The sequence below is a fragment of the Barbus barbus genome (genome assembly GCF_936440315.1).
Source record: "Barbus barbus genome assembly, chromosome: 45".
Taxonomy (NCBI): Eukaryota; Metazoa; Chordata; class Actinopteri; order Cypriniformes; family Cyprinidae; genus Barbus; species Barbus barbus.
This window is the reverse complement of record NC_136723.1, coordinates 7,515,746-7,536,368: the sequence shown is the minus strand read 5'-3', so window position 1 is coordinate 7,536,368 and position 20,623 is coordinate 7,515,746. Positions and strand designations below refer to the sequence as shown.

At 37.5% G+C, this 20,623-nt stretch overlaps 1 protein-coding gene across 1 annotated transcript in view; it reads left to right on the top strand.

Moving 5' to 3' along the window:
- LOC306864297 (exosome RNA helicase MTR4) overlaps positions 1 to 20,623 on the top strand; it is a 42,222-nt gene that overhangs the window by 4,375 nt on the left and 17,224 nt on the right. The window contains exons 8-19 of the mRNA XM_079408232.1: positions 772 to 896; positions 1,151 to 1,249; positions 1,592 to 1,709; positions 2,647 to 2,778; positions 4,736 to 4,815; positions 12,337 to 12,447; positions 13,809 to 13,910; positions 17,207 to 17,332; positions 18,883 to 19,033; positions 19,332 to 19,504; positions 19,661 to 19,729; positions 20,087 to 20,215. Of these exons, the coding sequence (XP_079264358.1) occupies positions 772 to 896; positions 1,151 to 1,249; positions 1,592 to 1,709; positions 2,647 to 2,778; positions 4,736 to 4,815; positions 12,337 to 12,447; positions 13,809 to 13,910; positions 17,207 to 17,332; positions 18,883 to 19,033; positions 19,332 to 19,504; positions 19,661 to 19,729; positions 20,087 to 20,215 (1,415 nt within the window). The remainder of the gene's footprint in view (positions 1 to 771; positions 897 to 1,150; positions 1,250 to 1,591; positions 1,710 to 2,646; positions 2,779 to 4,735; positions 4,816 to 12,336; positions 12,448 to 13,808; positions 13,911 to 17,206; positions 17,333 to 18,882; positions 19,034 to 19,331; positions 19,505 to 19,660; positions 19,730 to 20,086; positions 20,216 to 20,623) is intronic.

Sequence of the window (20,623 nt, the reverse complement as noted above, 5' to 3'; positions counted from 1 at the left end):
TCCCATTGTCACCCACCTCCTCTCCACATGGTGGGATGTTGAAAGACGTTCACAACTAGTTACAAAATGGCATAGGCATTTGCCTATTTTCCACAATAATAACCTTTTTGTCAGGCAGTACTCCATTTCATTGTCCGCAATGGACTCATAGTAAAGTAAACACTCTGGGAGATATATATGAGGATAATGGTTTAAAATCCTTCCAGAACCTTAAAACTCAATATAATCTGTCAGGCACCTCCTTTTTTATGTATTTGCGCATTAATACAGTTTGTTTTACTGTTCCACAAAATAAAACTCAAACAGTTGTTAAAAAAAACAACTTAAATCCAAACACGTTAACAGGGAAATACTTCTTTATTGACTCCATAAACTGAATCGCTGTATGAGCCCAAAGATGCTTAAAAAGTGTTGCTTCTAATAAGTGACATGGCAACCCTTCAAGAGCACACTCTGCCAAGCGGCCTTCCAAACATAAAATTATGACAGCTCTGTTAGTTTGCTGTAATATTACTTTGGTCAATAATGGCAGATACCAAATGCTGAAGGTGGAAAAACGTGGCTGTGGTTACAGTGGTGTCAGTCATCACAGTTTCGAGAGTAGGTTCTGTTCTGTACACACAGAAAACTGCAATTGAGAGTCACTCCCTTGCATATATGCGGTTGTCACTCCTGAAACTTCAGTGTGTACATGGCCATTATGATGTGCATATAAGCTTTTTGTATGTTAGCTGTCATTGAGTTTGTTTTTCTGTGTCACGTGACCTGCAGAGCGTGGAGTAGTCTGGGAGGAAACCATCATCCTACTGCCAGACAATGTTCATCATGTCTTCCTGTCCGCCACCATTCCCAACGCTCGACAGTTTGCAGAGTGGATTTGTCACCTTCACAAACAGGTGGATCATCACTCTAGCAAAAACTCTTACAACACTTTAGTAACCACCTAACAATAGCCTAGAATGCCTTCGCAGATAGCAACCACTACTTTTACCAACACACTTTAGCAGTGTTCTAACATCCAATTTTTCAACTGAAATAAGTACTAAATCTGAAATAAAAATAAATTGCAGCTAAATAGAAATTTAAAAACAGAAACTAATGAAAATGTATCAAATGCACATAAAAAAAAGTTGCTTGTGTTTACTTGCAGCCCTGCCACGTGGTGTACACAGACTACCGCCCAACTCCACTGCAGCACTACGTCTTTCCAGCAGGGGGTGATGGACTCCACCTTGTTGTGGATGAGAACGTAAGTAGCCAATACTTTGGAAAGCTGCATTAACACCTTTATTCCATCATCCGAGATGAAGGTTAAACACACCCCAATGATCTCGGGTGTGTGCCGTGCTCTGTGTTACAGAATGGAGTTTGTGTTCTATTATCTGTCATGGGTGTAGTATTGGAACTGTTATTTCAAGAGTGGCATGTCTAGATGTAATTCAACACAGATCCTGAAAGCTGGAATATCTGTGTGTGTGTGTATTGGATAACTTCCAAGCCACAACCAATGCAACAAGCTGATCAAGTTTAAGAAAATATTCCTAGGGTCATTGCAGTTATGTAATCATATTTTTATGGCGTTTCTTGTCAGGGAGAGTTCAGAGAAGACAATTTTAACACGGCAATGCAGGTGCTGAGGGATGCAGGGGACACGGGAGGCAATGCTGGGGGCAAATGGGACCCCAAAGGCAGAAAGGGTGGAACTAAAGGTTAGTATTCAACTGTCAACATGAAATCAAAATAACACAATCAGTTTTTTTCCCAGTAAAAAAAGTTGCTCTATTTTAGCATCTGACGCCCACTTTCAAGATCCAATCAATTTCTAATGATTAAAATTTAGTTGGACTCATTTTTATTAATTAATTAGTTTAATATCCTGTTTTACATGGAAATGATGTCAGGTTTTGCAAGTGCAGTGGGCTGTGTGAACTGTTCCATGTTAAATTGTGTAAGAATGTGCAGTGATGGGCTCTAAACCCTCAATTCAGTCACTAGTTCAGATAAATGGTTAACCTTAGATGGATTTGCTGTGAGTTGACCGATCCGAATCATCAATATGGCACTGTTTACACCAAATATTAATGTCCAAATTTGCACAAAAAGTCAGCAGTTGATTGTTTGTGCTGATGTAAAGCACAAAACAGTCTGAAAGGTCACTCCTACACTTCATCTAAACTCACCACTATTGATGTTCTAAGCGTAATCCTCATTGTTATTTTGATCAAGCTGAAGTTCAGCTTGATTAAAAGTAAAGTAACTTTCTATCACTGCATTTTGAGCTAATGCAGAAGTTGAGCTTAATTAAAATGAAATGAACTTCCTTTCCCTGGAGTTTGCTGTCAGGCGTATCTACATTTGGGGATTCACAGATAACTGATAAATGAATGATTTAATGATGAGCGGTAGTATTTTAGTCGTTTTAAATGTAACATGTATTTATAGAATTGATGTACTGTATTAAAAATGAACATTCATTTTGAGATTAAATTGAACTGTTATTAAAGTATTAGTGTTTAGTGTCACAAATGTATACTTTATTTTTGTCACTGTCCTCTTGTGATTGATTTGCCTGGGCATTAGATGCTGGGAACATGCTATATGCTGCATTAAAAATTGCTTCCGTTTTGTTTGTTTTCTTTCTCTTAGGTCCATCCAATGTGTTTAAGATTGTGAAGATGATCATGGAAAGGAACTTCCAGCCGGTGATTATCTTTAGCTTCAGTAAGAAAGAATGTGAGGCCTACGCACTCCAGGTGGCTAAACTGGATTTCAACACAGGTATTAATGTTATAATAATTAATAATGCTCTTTGCGAAGACTATTACTCTTGGTCTTACTTGAATTAAGGGTCTAAATGGATATTTCATCTTTCAGTCACACCTGAAAGCACATTCTTTGGTTAAACTAATCCTTGGAAAGAGGCAGGATGTAATTTTTCTTTGAAGAAATATTTGCTTGTTTTTGGTTTTTGAAATAGGTTTATCTCACTCTTATTGCTCAAATATGGGCGCAATGATGATTTATCTCCTCTTAATTGCAAAGAGATTAAATAAAATACAAATCATGGCCAAGAACGTCAGAAAAAGAAATGAGCTCAGCTTTGGGCTGTTTTTGGAGAATTTTTCATTTCTGAAACATTTACTGGGAGTTCTTTATCAAATATTCATCTGTTTGAAACAGAATCTGTTGCAGAGCCAAACGCATGAGCGTGGCCCTTCAGAATCAAAGTCTATTGACGGGTCAAGCCTTCTGTTCCCTTTCGAGAGAAACGGACAGCCTGCACAACTTTTTAACAGTCTTAAAGTGTCTCCACTTCCCGTACTGCTTTGATTAGCAAGACCTAATTGGACTTTGTTTTTAACGTGACTGATGTGGTGCACACAGAAGCGTTGCATTATTGTGGATTTTTAAACATGTTTTGGTTGAGAAAGTGCGTGCACTTAAGACTAGAAGTCTTTGGCCTTTGATGGTGTTTGGGTGATCTCTGCGGACCGCACTAGCGGTCAAACGCACAGCTGTTACTGTTTTGCGAGTCTTGCTTGAGGTGGGGAGAGTGTTTTCATTGGCTCTATCTTAGCACATATCATCATAAGAGCTTTCCAGCTCAAGTGTGATTTTATACAGGGTTTCCAGAACGTTTTCTTCATTTCCAGCATGCAAAAGTGGAATTGGTTTTCTAATCTTTTGAGGAATTGCTTAAGCAGTGACCACTGCAGAGATATTGTGGTCTCAAGTAATGTTGTGGCCATATCGGGATAGTCAGAGATGCTTGTATTAGTCTATATCATTGGTTCTCAACTGGATGGTCTGTTCTTTTGTTGATGGAAGAGAAATACAATGCTAAATGCAAACAATAAAATCCAAAATAACAATATGGTTCAGATACTCTATTTTTGTTAACAGTTTGAATAATCGTTTTTGTGTTTATTTTAACTTAAGCTAAACTAGTTTTTATCTAGTTGTGTGTTTTAGTTGTTTTTAGTAGCTTTTTATGTGCCTAATTAAAACAATCAGTTTTATTTTATTTATTAAAATAAGATCAACTAAATTAAAACGAGTAATATAGCATAGGCAACATGCTGAAATAAAACATTTTTATTGCAAGTAACCTAACAATTTTTTTTTTTTTTTTTGTGGTTTCAGTTTTAATTAAATTTAATAACCCTGAAATATTTGCCTTAATGTTGTTAAGAAAAGTTACATTTATTTAATTACAAAAACAAAATTGGCCGCTCTTATTGCTGTTGTTTTAATAAACTTCAATTTATTTTAAACCCTTTTATTATTCATTGTTGACAATTTTGGCATTGTTTCGGGTCACCATTTGATGACCTAAAGCAAAGCCAGTTGAGGACTTTGCTCTATATTTAATTTGTATTTTGTTATGCTGTGAGTTTGAATGTGCTAAGCCTGCTGGGATACGACTACGCCACATGCTGCAGGCAGAAATAGAGATGTTCTAATCCTTCATGACACATTGTTTCTGTGTGGAGCAAGAAAATGGCAGCTCTCCCTTTCCCCAGTACACTTTATGAATATTTTATTTTTCTCCATATCAGTCTATACGCTGCCCCCACTATGTATATATATCTCTCTTGTTTGTAGTGTGTTTCAAGCGATCATGAAAAGTCCTCTGAGCATCTATTCCAAGCGCACACACAAACACCTACCTTTGTTATGAAGTATTCCAGTGCGCATCTGATGTTTGATTTCTAATTTCTCTGTCCAACTCTAGACGATGAGAAGAAACTGGTGGAAGAAGTGTTCAACAACGCCACAGACTGCCTGTCTGATGAAGACAAAAAGCTGCCACAGGTACATCTACATTTAGTCATTTAACAGACACTTTTATCCAAAGTGACTCACAAATGAGGACAATGGAAGCAATCGAAATCAACAGAAGAGCAATGATATGCAAGTACTATAACAAGGCTGTTAGCGTAACGCAGTACACGGAGCAAGGTTTTTTTTTATTCTATAATAAAAAGAAAACCGATAGAATAGAGCAAGCTAGTGTTAGTTAGTTTTTTGTTTACTTGTTTTTTCTTAAAGAAAACAAGCAGTTAGTAAATGAATAGTGCAAGTCTAAAAGCATTTTTTTTAAGAATAGAATTAGATTAGAGAGTGCTAGAGTTAGAGGGTCAAATAAAGATGGAAGAGATGTGTGTGTAGCCAATTCTTGAAGATGGTTAAGGACTCGGATTGAGTTGGGCAGGTCATTCCACCAGGAGGGATCATTTCATTTCAAAGTCTGTGATTTTGTGGCTTTTTGGGATGAACAATAAAACGACGAATAATTAACTTGCAGAGCGTGAGCTTCTAGAGGGCACACAGGTCTGAAGTACTGAATTTAGGTAAAGGGGTGCAGAGCCAGTGGTGGTGTTGTAGGCAAATATTAATGCCTTGAATTTTATGCGAGCAGTAGCCAGTGCAAATTGATAAACAGAGGTGTTATGTGAGTTCTTTTCGGCTCATTAAAAATTAATCTTGCTGCCGTGTTCTGGATTAATTGTAAAGGTTTGATAGAACTGGCTGGAAGACCTGCCAAGAGAGGATTGCAATAGTCCAGCCTGGACCGAACAAGGAGTTGTGTTGCATGTTTTTAAGATACTGAAAAAAACACAAATGTCAGGATGTCTCAACTTCTCCAGGGCTCCAAAACACCCTCAGACCCCCGAGGCAGAGGTAGACTTCTGTGTTTTGTACAATGCTGTATTAAGTGGTCTATGTCGATGATAAAATAAGTTTACTAAGATTTATAAACAAGTTACCAACATAAGCTGATAACTTTGCTTGACTTGAATGTTGTTGAATGGTGAAAATTGGTAGTGGATTGCTCATTGACATTAAGAGAATAGTTCAATTTTTTTTCCTCGCTCAGGCCATTCATGGATGAGTTTTTCTCCAAAACTGTTCCCATGATAAATGTAGCATTACATCACTTTCTCACCAATGGATGCTCTGCAGTGAATGGGTGCCATCAGAATGAGAGTCCAAACAGCTGATAAAAACATCTCAATAACCCACACAACTCCAGTCATTGGGATGTTTTTAACTTCAAGCCATTGATTCCGGCTAAAATATGAGTACTCTATCCATAATATTGCTTTCTCCAGTGAAAAAAATCATCGTGTCTGAATCAGGAGAGTAATATGCACGATCAAGCACTGTCAAGTGAAAACAGTCCAAAAGTCCAGTTCTAAACAAATGTTAATGGATTTTGTCATTGTTTAAAGTTAAAAAGCTTTAAGTGGAAATGAAGCAGTCACACAGTTTCCACATTAATTAAAAATATATATAACAAACACCATTAATGAAACCATTTTAAAGAAAAAAGGATGTTTTTTATAGCTTTTGGAGCAAAGGCGGCTCCATCTTGCAGTACCACCGTGTCTGGTTCACTCCGATGGCCAGTTAAGTAAAATATAAGCATTTCTTTACTTTTTGTACATATGCTTGTTTAAATGGAGGAAGATGAACTTGAAAGGACTGTTGAGCTCATAATAAGTGCAACTGCTTATGCATTTGAGCCGATACGTCGAGGGGACCGAGCATTACTGGCGTTACAGGTGGAAGAAGTGAACCTGCTCTGGTTTGGGGTGAAGAGAGTTTACGTGGATACTCATCAAAACAGCCATTAACATAATATACTGTGCATTCGCTTAAACGGGCAAGAAAGAGGACTTAATTTGGTACTCGCCTGCAGTCCGAGCCAAATACTGGTGATCGAGCCAGTGTAATGCAAATATGTTTTAAAGGTCTGATATAAGGTGTCACATGAACAATACTGCATTGTTTGTTTACAACGCGTTGCGCCTCACGCTCTGAAAACGATGTTAGGGATGTAACTTAATGAACAAAACTTTGTGAAACAGCCCTAGATAATGTGATATAGATATTGATTTAGATATTTATGCACATACGCTCAAAGAGCAGAATACCAGAGACAACATTAAATTACTACAATAAGCTACATCAACAGTTCATCCCCTCCTCTCTGCACATTTCATATGTATATCTTATCACGTTCAACGGTTGTTCTGTTCGACCGTAATAAGTGTCCTGCGAAGTGGACATCACCAGATATTCCGCCATGATCTCTAGTAAGTTTTGTCTGTGTGTGAAGACGCTGCGCAGCACCAATCCGTGAATGAATGTTCCAAAGTGAAATAAACTTCAACGGATTTCCCTGCTCAGGGAGTAGGGAGCAATGAACACTGTGTAGGGAGCATGTCAATCGCAACAGTTCATGCATGTAGCCCTCTTCTAACGAGCTGGTTATGTGGATCAGATGTGTTAACTAAGCGAGACATGCAAAATATGCAGAGCGGGATACATCATGTGTCATTTACCGGTGAGAAAACTTCATAGCAGTTAGTAAAAGTACTACAAAACCAGAAAGGAAGATTGGGTTGTTGATGTTTGCCTGCCGTTCTCACTCTGTCTTCACCGTGCGTGTGAACGTGCTGATGATGTATCGTGTCTGCGCAAACAGGGTGCGCAGGGGTATGAAAATACATACGTTGACAGGCAGGTAGGAAAGCCAATTAAAATGCTCGGACCGAGCGTTTTGATTGGACGAACATTTCTTGGTCCAACACCTTCCACAGAATATATAAATACATTTAGACCACTTAACTTAATGATTGCTATCAGGATGTGAAGAGACTTTCAACCAGAATAACAAAAAATGTTTCTGAAGACAATCACCTATAGCACCTTTAAACATATGGCACATACATGACATTTATATTTAGTTGTTTACAATCATTCCATCAATGTTTTTAAAATAAGCCAACTTGAACAGCCTGTGCTTTTCTTTAAAAACATTATGCATTAATAACATCAAGATTTAACTAATTTAAAACCTTTTTTTCCTTATTCTGAAAAACATGGTAAGTCTTTTTAACTGCAGCACAGGGACATTGTGAAATGCAGGGCTCCAGACAAAAAAATCGAGTAAGGCGCCATTGGCTCCTATAAAAGAAAAACTTAGGCGCCAAATTATTTTTTTAGGTGCCACAGAATAAAAGTGGTTTATTTTATTATTATCATTTTATTTTTCCCACCTATTTTAACATTTCAATCATTTTGTCATGCGTTTATGTCTTATCTTTTCTAGGCTTTATCAGCATTTTAATCCATCTTGTAGATGATCAGGTCGACCGGGGGACTAAGGTTCACTTAAAGTGTGAATTAAATGTCTTTTACAACTTGAAATATACAGTCACAAAGAATTGTTCGTTACACAGAATCTGTACCAATATCATGGACCATAAGCATCACTTGGCAACTGAGTGCAGTGCATCCTATAAATGTTGTCACGTCTTTCACACATTCAGTCAGAATAAGTAAAAATATTAATATGCAACAGCGCATAAATATAGCAAAACGATCCTCTTTATAGTTATTTTTCTAGCTGACTGATGAGTTTATGGACACTGAGTGGTTATTCTGAGGTAAATGTATTACAATGCAATGTTTACAAGCTTTATACATTTCCTCAGTTTGAAACAATGAGCTTTTACATAAAACATTTCAGTAAGTTGTACTATAGGCTTTCTTATTGCCTACCTTTTGATCATGTTCATTTCATACTATAGTAGTAAATGGAAATATATAATGGGTTCACTTGCTGCTTTAACTGAGGTGCTAAAGAGATCGCGCCTGAGCATTAAGTGCGATACTCTCCGCTCGCGCGATCCGGACGCATACACGGACCGTGTGGACGCGGGGTACTGGTGTTTATATTACCCAAAGTGTGCGCTTGTGGTCCGCATTAAAGAGCACCCAAACCGCATCATTTGAATTTCGTAGCATTTTAAAGCTGATACTTTGTTTATTAAAAAGTAAGACAGCACAAAGCTTTTTGCGATTACTGGATGGCAAGTGCGCTTCAAATAACAGGAAGTCCATGCATTAACAGAACACAGCATATAGACTAAGATCTCGATAAGAAGCCATAGTAGTAATGATTATAAATGAGAATTGTTGACAGTATCCACAGAGCTGACAGCTTTACCTGTTGAAGTTTGTTCAAGTTGTGCACGAAATAGACACGGCTTTTCTGCACTTGCACTTTGGGGCTGTTTACACCTGGTCACTTCATGCATTTTTTCCTGACCGGATAGCTATCTGATCCTGAAAAGACCAGGTGTAAATGCCATCCGAAACGCATTCGAGACGGATATAAATCCAATCGCTCGAACCACTTCAGGAGGTGGTCTGGGCGAAACCGGACAAGTGTAAATGCATCTGGTTGTTGAAACCACATATGGTAATTTTACTCCTCCCATAATATTAAAATAATAGACGTGTGAGAGCGTTTTATAGGCTATATGGCATGTTATAGTCAGATATGACAGCGCAATGCAACAAGCATCACCGCGGATGAGTAGCGGAGTATTTCTTCAGCAAGCGACGCGCAAACTGAATGAACCTGAAAGTAAGTCGCAGACGCTCAACACAATCTTCTTCATTAAAAGTAGCGAGACTAGCCTATCTTTCCAGTGCTGATGCCACGCGCTCTCTTTGCGGTCTGTGATATTGAAATTAGCTGATAATTAATAAAATTATCCATTGCTATCATTGACGTGAACTCCGTTATATTTGCATATGAAGCGGGAATTGAAGAACGGATTTATATCCGTTTTGCGAAGACACATTTATGTGGCCAAGTGTAAATGGGGAAACGTTTTAACAAATCATATAGATATCCGATCAGAGAAAATGCATGAAGTGACCAGGTGTAAACAGGCCCTTTCAGGTCTCTCTCACTGCGTTCAGCAGACTGTGTGCGGCAGAGACAAGGACTGTTTGAAACTCTTTTCCAGTAGAACTTTGATGCGCATCGTCTTATGTAAGTTTAATACGTGAACATAACAAAAGATGTGAGCGCAAAACAATCGGGAAAAAAGTCCTTTCATGCAAATTATATATAGTCGCCAGTGGCGACCTCAGCAAAAACTTCACTCGCAAATTAATATTTTTGGTCGCAAATGCGACCATTTTAGTCGCAGTTTGGAGCCCTGAAATGCAAGTCCTTGTCCAGTGGGATGCACTCTAACCAGCCATATTAATAAGAATTGAAAAGGTACCACATTTTTGGTTGACATTTTTTAATGAAATGGTAGTAAATTACACCAAACTCAGAATTGCTAATAAATCTATTTTCATCTTATTGACTACCCTAAAATGTTTCCCACATGGACCACGTTAAGCTTTTTAAGATGTTAAAGTCTCCCATTATTAACATCCATTTCTTCTTTTTTTTGGGAATTTTTCTGTTTTAGCAAAATATTCACTTAGTCTTGTAAAAAGCTGTTCCTTTGGTAATTGAAGGTCTGCCACGCAAACCACAGTAAAGTCGGGCAGTACGTGTTAAACTTGTTTGAGGTGACTGGGTGTTTTAGCAAATACCAAAATGGTTTCAAGAGGCTCGTAAAACTTTCCACTCTCTCTTCGGGTCCTCCTGTTACTCCTACATCATATTTGCTCCACTTCTCAACAATGCTGTCATCCATTTCCACATTGCAGGACAGCCGTATTTGGCTCGTACTCGTGTAGTTGAGGTGCTGATCTCAGATCAGATGGTCTTCATGGACACTGCTCTGTGAGTGTGAAGATAAACCGATCCTCCATCAGAACGCCTGCTGTTGGTGGATGACTGATTACAGAACTAGTTCAAATATGCTGTTTGTGTAAATGTTGCCTTTATGAGGAACGGACCATCCTTCAACTTGACCCTTGTCTGTTTGTTCTCAATGACATATTTCTGCGAGCTTATTCTGAGCTCCTTATGCTGCTGACCCAGATTTGCGGATATTTTCACTTCCCTTACACAGAAATGATCGATTTTAATTTATTCTGTTGTTTTGGAAAAATATTATACAATTTATGACAACTATTGTATAAATAACATTACTTTTCATGTCATAATAACACTTTATTATTAATAATAGTAATTATAAATACATGAATAATTATTATTATTATTATAGCAAGATACATGCAGTTAAAATAGAACCACATAACATTAACTACTATACATTCATAAACCTATTTTTGATGGAAATGTAATGATGTATAAATATGCATTGTTTTGGGGATAATTCACCAAAAAAATTCTAATTGTCATTCTTGTGTAGAAAACAAAAGTAGAAATGTAGAAGCTGCTCTTTTCCACACATTTTCCAAAACACAGCTGTGAATTGACCTATCGGTAAGCCCCTCCCCTCGCACGGGGAGCGGAACTCGGACATCTTTAGGTTTCAGCGCCATAGAGAAATATTGGAAGCTCGCATCGGTTTTATGGGGTTTATGCTACAAAAATGGGAAAACGATGTGCCTGGGGTACTTGCAACACTGATTCCAGGTATCCTGAGAGGATGGGCAATACAATTAATTTTATTACATTTCCTGAATCCAAACAAAACGGAGCAAAATGTTGCTAAGTATTCAACCCCAATACAAATGAAGACAAAAACGTTCATTTTCTGGTTGTCATACATTTAAGATACAATTTTCATCTGCTCAAGCAGAACGTTAATGTTAGCTTGAGCTTCAGCAAGGTATTTCTGGCTAAATCTTGCTAACGTTAAAGTTAGTGAGTCCATGCTAACATACAAACCTAAATAGCAGACTGTTCTCGCATCTTCTGCAGTGTAGGTCAAAAACACATAAACAAAGGTTTACATTTCACTGTCTCTTCATATTAAACTGGTTAAATGTACATCAATTTAATCGTACCCTGTGATGCATGAACAGTGTTGATCCTGCATGTTGTCATCCGCGATCGAGATGACCAACCGTAATATGAGACTTCTCCTGCTTACATTGTGATCTGTAAACCCTTGCTTCGAGTTAACGTACCTACCGTATTTATTTTTAAATATTTTATAAATCCCTCTGTGGAATATTTAATTCCCATTTGGTGGCCTTCTGTGTCCAAAATTGTGCAAAAACATTGTGGGACAAGGCAGCTCTCATTGTAAGATCATGAGCAACTTTGTCTGAGGGAGCAACACTAACTAAGGGGGGCGGGGCTTACCGATAGGCCAATTACCATTCACTCTCATCGTGTGCTAGCGATCAGCTCAGACTTTTTGTATTCCATACAAGTAAGGGCGAGTAGACAGACAAACTTTTCATTTGGTGACCCGTTCCTTGAAAATGTTCCTTGAAAAATTCAGGTCTTGGTGTTAATAGGGCTTTAAGCTGGTCTTGATTAGCTACACTATGCTAATCTGACTGAGCTGTGAACACAGTAATAATGTGACCTGGAAGAGTCCTGAAGCTGTGTGTTTTTTTTTTTTTAATGGGATTGTTTCTCCACAGGTGGAGCATGTTCTGCCGTTGCTGAAGAGAGGAATTGGAATTCATCATGGCGGCCTCCTCCCGATCCTGAAAGAGACCATTGAGATCCTGTTCTCTGAGGGGCTGATAAAGGTGAGATCCTTCAAGAAACCCTTAAACAACTGGAAGCATATTTGTGCAATGGTGGATAAACACATACTCATTGAGTCATTCATAATTGACAACCTTTTTCAAGTTTTGTTTTGATTGATGTCGGCTTTGTTTTCTTTGATTATTGTTTCTTTCAAACAATAAAACTCACTTTCGTTTGGTTTTTGTTTTTAGTTCTTTTTATTTACTCACCCTCTTGTTTTTCCCGTATGATATTCTCTCATGGAACACATACGATTTTTTTTAAGGTAAATGAGGAATGAAGCTGTCAAGCTCCAAAAATGACACTAGCTATGTTTCCATCCACCTATTTTTATGCGCATTTTGGAATATCGTGTAAAAAAAAAAATGCTGGATGGAAATGCCAAGATGCGCATAAATTAAAAAAATGTGCATAAAAAAAACTTATGCGCACATTTGAGTAGGATAAACTTTATCCGATAAGAAAAAATATGCATAAACTATGATGGAAACACATTTACCGAATAAATTCCTCCATGCGCGTCGAAAAAGTCACGTGACTTTGCGCTATGAGACGGGATAACTTGACTAGCAGCGTTCACAGCATCTATATGTTGTTATGGTCATTCTCTCTATTCATCAAAGTATTTCTGTATAATTGTTTTATACGACTGTGTTTCAAACAGCTGGCATCCACCTCCGAAAGCAATGTCTGCATTTATTGTTTCGTCTGCTCACTCTGAGGTGCAAGTAATTTACATCATATTATTATATTAATATATAATATATTATCATTATTCAGTGGCTTCTCCTAGTTTTCTTAGTGATATTTAGTGCTGGTTTACCAATAAATATAATCCATACAACTCATGATCTATCCTCCAAGTCCTCTGACGTCATATGTTATTAGCTTTGTGTTAGGAACATGAAAATAAAGTCATTATTTACTCTGCAGAAGCTCCAAGAAAATGCCATTTCAATGTTATTTGATGGCAAATATCAGTAGGGTCTTGCATATTTTGTGTCCAGACATCATTGACGTCAAAGTTATGTAATTGAAATCATTTGTATATTCAATACAGTGAATTGTGTGTGTATTCAAAAACATTTTTGGTGAGTTTGCAGCAAAAATAAAATCATATTCATTTACTGTGATTAAAAGATTTCGGTCATACTGACCACCCAAGAGCAGCCAGGTTTCATTTTTAATTCATTCTTCAAAGTTTGTTGTGTTTCATGGAAGAAAAAGTCATATAGGTTTGAACTTGAGTCAAAAAGTTAAAATTTTTGGGGTGAACTGCCACTTTGACACCTCACTAGTATCTTTGCTAAAATTTTCATAATCTTCAATTTTCAACATCTTTCTCTCTGTCGTTCTTTAGGCCTTGTTTGCTACAGAAACATTTGCCATGGGAATCAACATGCCTGCAAGAACAGTGCTCTTCACCAGTGCGCGCAAATTTGACGGCAAAGACTTCCGCTGGGTAAATCGCAAACTTTATCCTCTGTCCTGCTTCTCATAGTAATCTCTAATCAGATTTCCCAATCCATTTCTTTGCCTCTTCGTCCATCGTTGCACAGAGAGGACACGGGGTCAAACAACAGTGCCGTCCAAGCTGCCACGTATTGTTTGCGTGAGTGTGAGGCAATGACTCAAGCTGTTGTGAATAAGAGGCCCTTGGCTTTGATACTCCTGCAGAGAGCGAGTGAGCGATGGAAGCTGCCATCTAAAACGTTTTGTAAGGAACATGTGGTATCCATGAGTCTGCCAGAAAACTCACACTCAAGGTTTTGAATAAGCGATCGCAGGCCCTGAGCCCCTCTCTTGGACGTTTAGCAGTGAATAGAAGATAAAACTGATCTGGGGTCAGCGGCGGGTTGCTGTAATATAGCGGAGGAACGTTAGGAGGGGTTATCAGGCAAAAACAACATTTGCCAAACGAATGGGCTGATATGTTACATTGTTTGAGGCTGGTGCCAGATTGTGATTTATCAGAGCCGTACCAGTAAGGAACTTTCAGATGGAAACCTTATCGTTTGGGTAACTGCAGATGTTTCCCCAGAGCAAAATCTATTAACAACCACATCTTGCTGTGATTTTACCACCATTATGCACGTCAACTTCCTGATCAATGGAAAACATGAAAATCAACAGAGAAATTTCGAGGTTTACGTATACACTGATGTTCAAAAGTTTAGGGTCAGTAAGACTTTAAAGTAAGAAGTTAACACTAGTATTAGGACCAATTCTCACTATTAACTAGGTGCTTATTAACATGCCGATTATTAACATATTGGCTGTTTATTAGTACTTATAAAGCACATTCTACATCCCTAATCCTACGCAATACATAAACTTAACTACCTTACTAATTCTTAATAAGCAGCAAATTAGGAGTTTAAGGCAAAAGATCGTAAATAATAGTTTGCTAATAGCTAGAATTGGACCTAAAAAACCAGAAAGAATGTTTTAAATTGATCAGAAGTGACCGTGAAGACATTTTTAATGTTACCAATGATTTCTAGTTCAAATATATGCTTTTTTTTTAACTTTATATTTATGAGTCAACAAAAGGGTATCACAGTTTCCACAAAAATATTAAGCAGCACAACTGTTCTCAACATCGATAATACCGTATTGACCCGAATATAAGACGATCCCCCCCTTTTTCCAGATGTACCTTTTGGAAAAGGGCATTTTGAAAACTAAATCTTGTTTTACTGAATTTTTTTTTTTTTTTTCTAAAATTATTTTCATATTGAATATTTTTCCTATTTTAATTTTTGTTTTGAAAGTATGGTAGATACTGGTAAAATTACCCAACAATCACATTTAAAAATATACACTTTTTGATATACCATAAAAATAACAGGTAGCCCATCTGAATTATATAACATTGTCTATCCATCTCATATTAGCCTACCAAAATTTTATTAACTGTAGAAGTGAAATATTTTGTAGTCTTCAAAGTGGGTACTGTCTTACATTTTAAAATATCATCTTACATTTAAAAATCACTAGGATGAGAGTTGCTGAAATCGCGTTTGGTCTCGTACTGTATTGTGTATCTTGTCAGTGTGTGCACTTGCTTGGCCATTTGTAGTTGATAAACAGGAAAGTGGGTCCAGCTGAATTGAAATGATCATTTGTTAGATTGGTATAATAAAGGTTATTATACCGAGGCAGCGGTCGCGGCAGTCGTCGTGTGAAGCCCTCTTAGTGTGAAGACCAAAGAGTGTAAAGACCATCGACTCTACCGTGCGACTCCACCGGGCAGGGACACCGGCAAGGGATAGTAGTAGCTTTTTATTTAATTTTTTCATTGATATGTTTATTATTGAAATGTTGTTGTTATATGCATGTGTTAATTTTATTTAATTTCTTTATTTTCTTAAATATGTGGGTAGATAGTATTTATAGAGTTGTAACTTTTTAGTTTTAGTTACTTTTTCTTATTTGTAAGTCGCTTTGGACAAAAGCGTCTGCTAAATGACATAAGTAAGTAAAGTAAAGTAAAATCACTTACAGAGGAAGTTTGGTCCCTTCAGGCTAACATGAGTCACTCATACCGCTGTAAGCTTTTCTTTTTCTTTTGTTTTCACTGGGGATATTTACAACACATTACGTATTTCATAGTGCACTAATTTTAGGCGTATTTGGTGCCATCTATTGTTGTGGGTGTATTATTGAGATGTCGAAGTCTAGACCAGGGGTCTCCAACCTTATTTCATTCGAGAGCTACTTCCATAAACAGTTCTACATGAGCTAATGTGCATTACAAAAATCTCAACACTCTGATAATAAGGTAGGCTATTGACTGGTTAAGATTTACAACAAAAATTTGGTCCGATTTTCACATTGGTCTGAACAAAAATATGGCAGACAGACTGAATGAATTTGTAAATCCACAGTATGACAGCAGAAGGCGCTTATGAACTGCAGAACAGAGCTGTTTCAATGGTAAGCTCTGTAAAGTAAACACAGCTGTGCTGCGCTTCTAAACACTGCTTTATTATGCATTACACAGAGGGAAGATGGAAAGCAAATGCCATTAAAAAAACCTTTCTGAAGACAGTCGGTTTCCTATTATGCATTCACACAAATAATGAAATAATATACAGTGGTGTGAAAAAGTGTTGGCCCCCTTCCTGATTTTTTTGCATGTTTGACTTGATCCAAAGAATCTTTTATTTAATATTTAAATTTGTTTGATGATCTGAAACATTAAAGTGTGACAAACATGCAAAAGAATAAAAAATCAGGAAGGGGGGCCAACACTTTTTCACACCACTGTATACTTTCAAATAATTTCCCTCAGCAACAATTAATCAATTTTGGTCCCTGGTAATTTTACAGTTTCATATTTTTGTAAACATTAACTACATAAAAAATGGAACAAAAAATAAATATCCGATAACAAAAAATAAGAAACGTTATTTAGATAATCTAATGAATGTGTTGCACCATACTTTTGGGATTCTTCTTTTACAGTTGGTTTATTTTACTGTAAACTGCATATTTTGCCTTGTTCAGTGTAATTTGATAGATTTTTGTAGTAGATCTTCAAAAACAGTATTTTTGTTTTTACTGTTAAATACAAAAAAAAAAAAATCTGGTATGGTATCTTTAACCAGTTAAGATGTTTTTGCTTTGTCTATTAAAAGTACAAAAAATGTTTTTGCTGTGCTCATTTTATTGCTTTATTTGTTGTGTTTTTGTTCCCAAATGCTGCAGTAAAGTGAAATTCTTTTCTCTTTCTCTTTTTTTCCAACCCTTCAGATCACCTCCGGAGAGTATATCCAGATGTCAGGACGTGCTGGCAGAAGAGGAATGGACGAGAGGGGAATAGTCATTTTCATGGTGGATGAGAAGATGAGCCCTGCGGTGGGCAAACAGTTACTGAAGGTAACGCTCCAAATCGAACATGATGACTGATTTAGTTTTTGGGTGAACTGTTCCTTTAAGCAGTTCTCCACACGTTTTGTTCAGGTGACGGCCAACACACTGACGCAAAAACTCTCTGATCCTAAACCCCTTATCCCCCCTCTAAGCCCCCCTCTAAGCTTTGGTACCCTCTGTAAGGGGCCGTCCCATTCATTAATACACTCTTTAACATGAAGTCCATACGCTCTCAGCCTCACACACATGCCTGCCAGGATTCATCCCTGCGGACTCCCGATCCCCTCTCTGAAGCATCCCATCTCTGCTTGGGGTCCATAACAGTATTGATCAATGCCTTCCTGACTGAATTTGTATTGTATTTCATCATGGTTCTGCTTTAACGTTTCCAAGAGAATACTAGGAAAGCCTTGATTAATCGACTGGCACGTCTGTAGTACCTTCTCAACTTTCAAAGTCAAGCTTTTTGTTGCAAAACCTGTTGATTAATAGACGGAGCTCTGTGGTTTTCTTACTCTTCGTGTGGTCAGTAGATTTTTAGACACATTTAAAAAAGTCTTCAGTGGTTGATTGTTGTAAATTATATTCTTCTATTTGTGTTGATGTTTGTCTTGGACAAGCGCTTTATTTAATTTAAACATTGAAATTGTCAAGAGAGTAAAAGGTATAAAGAAGAGATTACAATGGGTGATTATCAGTGTTTTCCTGTGGAATTTCGCTACTTTATCACTGTTGCCGTGGGTTGTTTTTCATGTCCGTGGGTTGAAGCCACCATAATAACGTGATTTTACCCTTGAGTACGAAATTCACCAAGGGAACCTCACCAAAAAACGTACATTTTGCTATTTTTACCGGGGACCCCCTCGAAACGCGATTGGGCTAGTTTTGAGTAGCAATTGGATGGGTTTTGCTGTGAAAACCTGGCAACCCTGGTGATTATTGAATATTCACAATATGTTTGATTTTGCTGCTACTGTATTATCAAACATGAGGATAAAATATTGCAATGGTTTTAGTTAGCTTTTAATTTGGCCATTAAAACATTTTAATAGCAGTGATGTTTTAATAGCGTCTGATACGTTAGTACTAAAATAATTTTTCTGTGAATCAATTCAAAATTCTGATTCACCTATTCATTTGTGTCTTTACTTGAAATGTTCATGAATGTTTTAGCATGTCATTTTTTCCTGCATTTGTGCTGCGTAAAACTTAAGAGATTTTTATTATATAATATTAGTACACTGAATAAATTAAAATGAAGTAACTGAATCTTATTTGTTAAATACCTTTTAGATTTTTACTGATTTATTTCTTCAATTAAACATTTTGAATCTATTTTAAAACAGTGGCTGTTTAAGTGAAGTTATGAATTGTCTGAGGGGAAAAAAACAACTCAACTTGGATCCATTTAACCATTTGACGATATGATATCTCCCAGCCCTATTGTTGCAGAAAACATTTTACCTCGTCTTCCTCGCACCATATGGGTGTCAGTGGATTGTAATGGATTCATGTCTCATTCATGATTTATTTAGTAGCATCTTTTATTCTTGTAGGGTTCGGCGGATCCTCTGAACAGTGCGTTCCACCTGACCTACAACATGGTGCTCAATCTACTGCGTGTGGAGGAGATCAACCCAGAGTACATGCTGGAGAAATCCTTCTACCAGTTCCAGCACTATAGAGCCGTGCCTGGTGTTGTGGAGAGTAAGAACTGTTATGATTGAAAGGAATGTTTCTCATGGTTAAAATTCTTGTTTGTTCACCATTGTTGTTATTTGTGGAAAAGAGCAGCAGGAACATTCATCCAAATATTTTCTTTTGTGTTTCATAGAAAAGCCTGTCGGTTGTGGGTTTAGAACAACTCGACAGTTTAAATTCGGTTAAAACTGGCTTTGCTTGCACATATAATCAGTAATTGGGTTGCCACAGCTTTCAGAACTACTTGAGTGTTGTTGTTTTTTTATCATTCCTATCTTAATTTCTGTTTCTGTGATTCCCACAGAGATGAAAAAGCTGGAGGAGGAGTATAATGCAATTCGAATCCCTAATGAAGAGAGTGTGGTGACCTACTACAAGATCCGTCAGCAGCTGGCCAAACTGGGCAAAGAAATTGAGGAATTTATTCACAAACCTAGATACTGCCTGCCCTTTCTGCAGCCGGGCAGACTGGTCAGGGTAAATGTCCAGCGGCTTTTTCTGTGCACACAAACACAGTTAATGTTTCGTCCAATTCAAACTAACAACTTTTGTTGGAAGGTGTAGCCGTCACAGTTGGTTTTCTTGGTTTGAGACACTAAAAATGCTAAACACACTTTGGTTTTTCATATCCAGGTGAAAAAAGAAGATCTGGATTTCGGTTGGGGTTTAGTCGTCAATTTTCACAAGAAGACAAATGTCAAGGTATCGCCATATGCTCTTTGTGTTTAAAGTGTCCAACTCAAATGTATTACAAGAGGTCATATATTTTGAGGAATCAAATTTTACTTCATCTTATGAGATTGATGTTTCTATTTAAACATTTTGACTTGCAGAACCCAAGACTTCTAATTTAAAAAAAGCTATGAAACTAAGCTGCAAAAATGACTCATTCTGAACCTCTGCAGGTTTTTGACATCAGTCATGGTGACATAAATACATCAATGCTTGGTTCTTAATTTGCCAGTAGCAAACAAAAACCTGAATTACTTCATTTGAAAAGTGGACATTTTGTCAAAAACTGGATTATGACACTGTGTTGTTGTAATGCCTGTGTTGTAGGTTGGTGTTGGGGATGCTGACCCGTTATTTGTGGTGGAGGTTCTGCTCCACTGCAGCAAAGACAGCGTGAAGAACGCAGCCACAGAGGCAGCCAAACCAGTAGGCCCAGGAGAAAAGGGCGAGATGCAGGTGGGAGTGTGACTCTGAGAATTTGATAGCGAACATGACCCAGAAATGCCTCACCAGCCTAGATTTTATGTAGAAACATGGCTTACCTCACCATGTACAGGAATCCACCAAAACAGACTGAGAAGAGAGGCCAGGGCTATAAAATATGCAACCCGAACCCAAAAATTAAAATTAGCCTGTGTTTTACTCGACCTCAAAGCATCCTAGGTGTATGTGGCTTTCTTCTTTTAGACAAATCCAATCGGAGTTATATTAAAAATTGTCCTGGCCCCTCCAAGCCTTTCAATGGGGTAAGCGGGTGCTTTTTGTCAACAGTCCAGAAGACGTGAAATAAAGTGTTTGCATCTGTAATAAAACGTGCCTCACACGGCTCCGGGGGGTGAATAAAGGCCTCCTGTAGTGAATCCA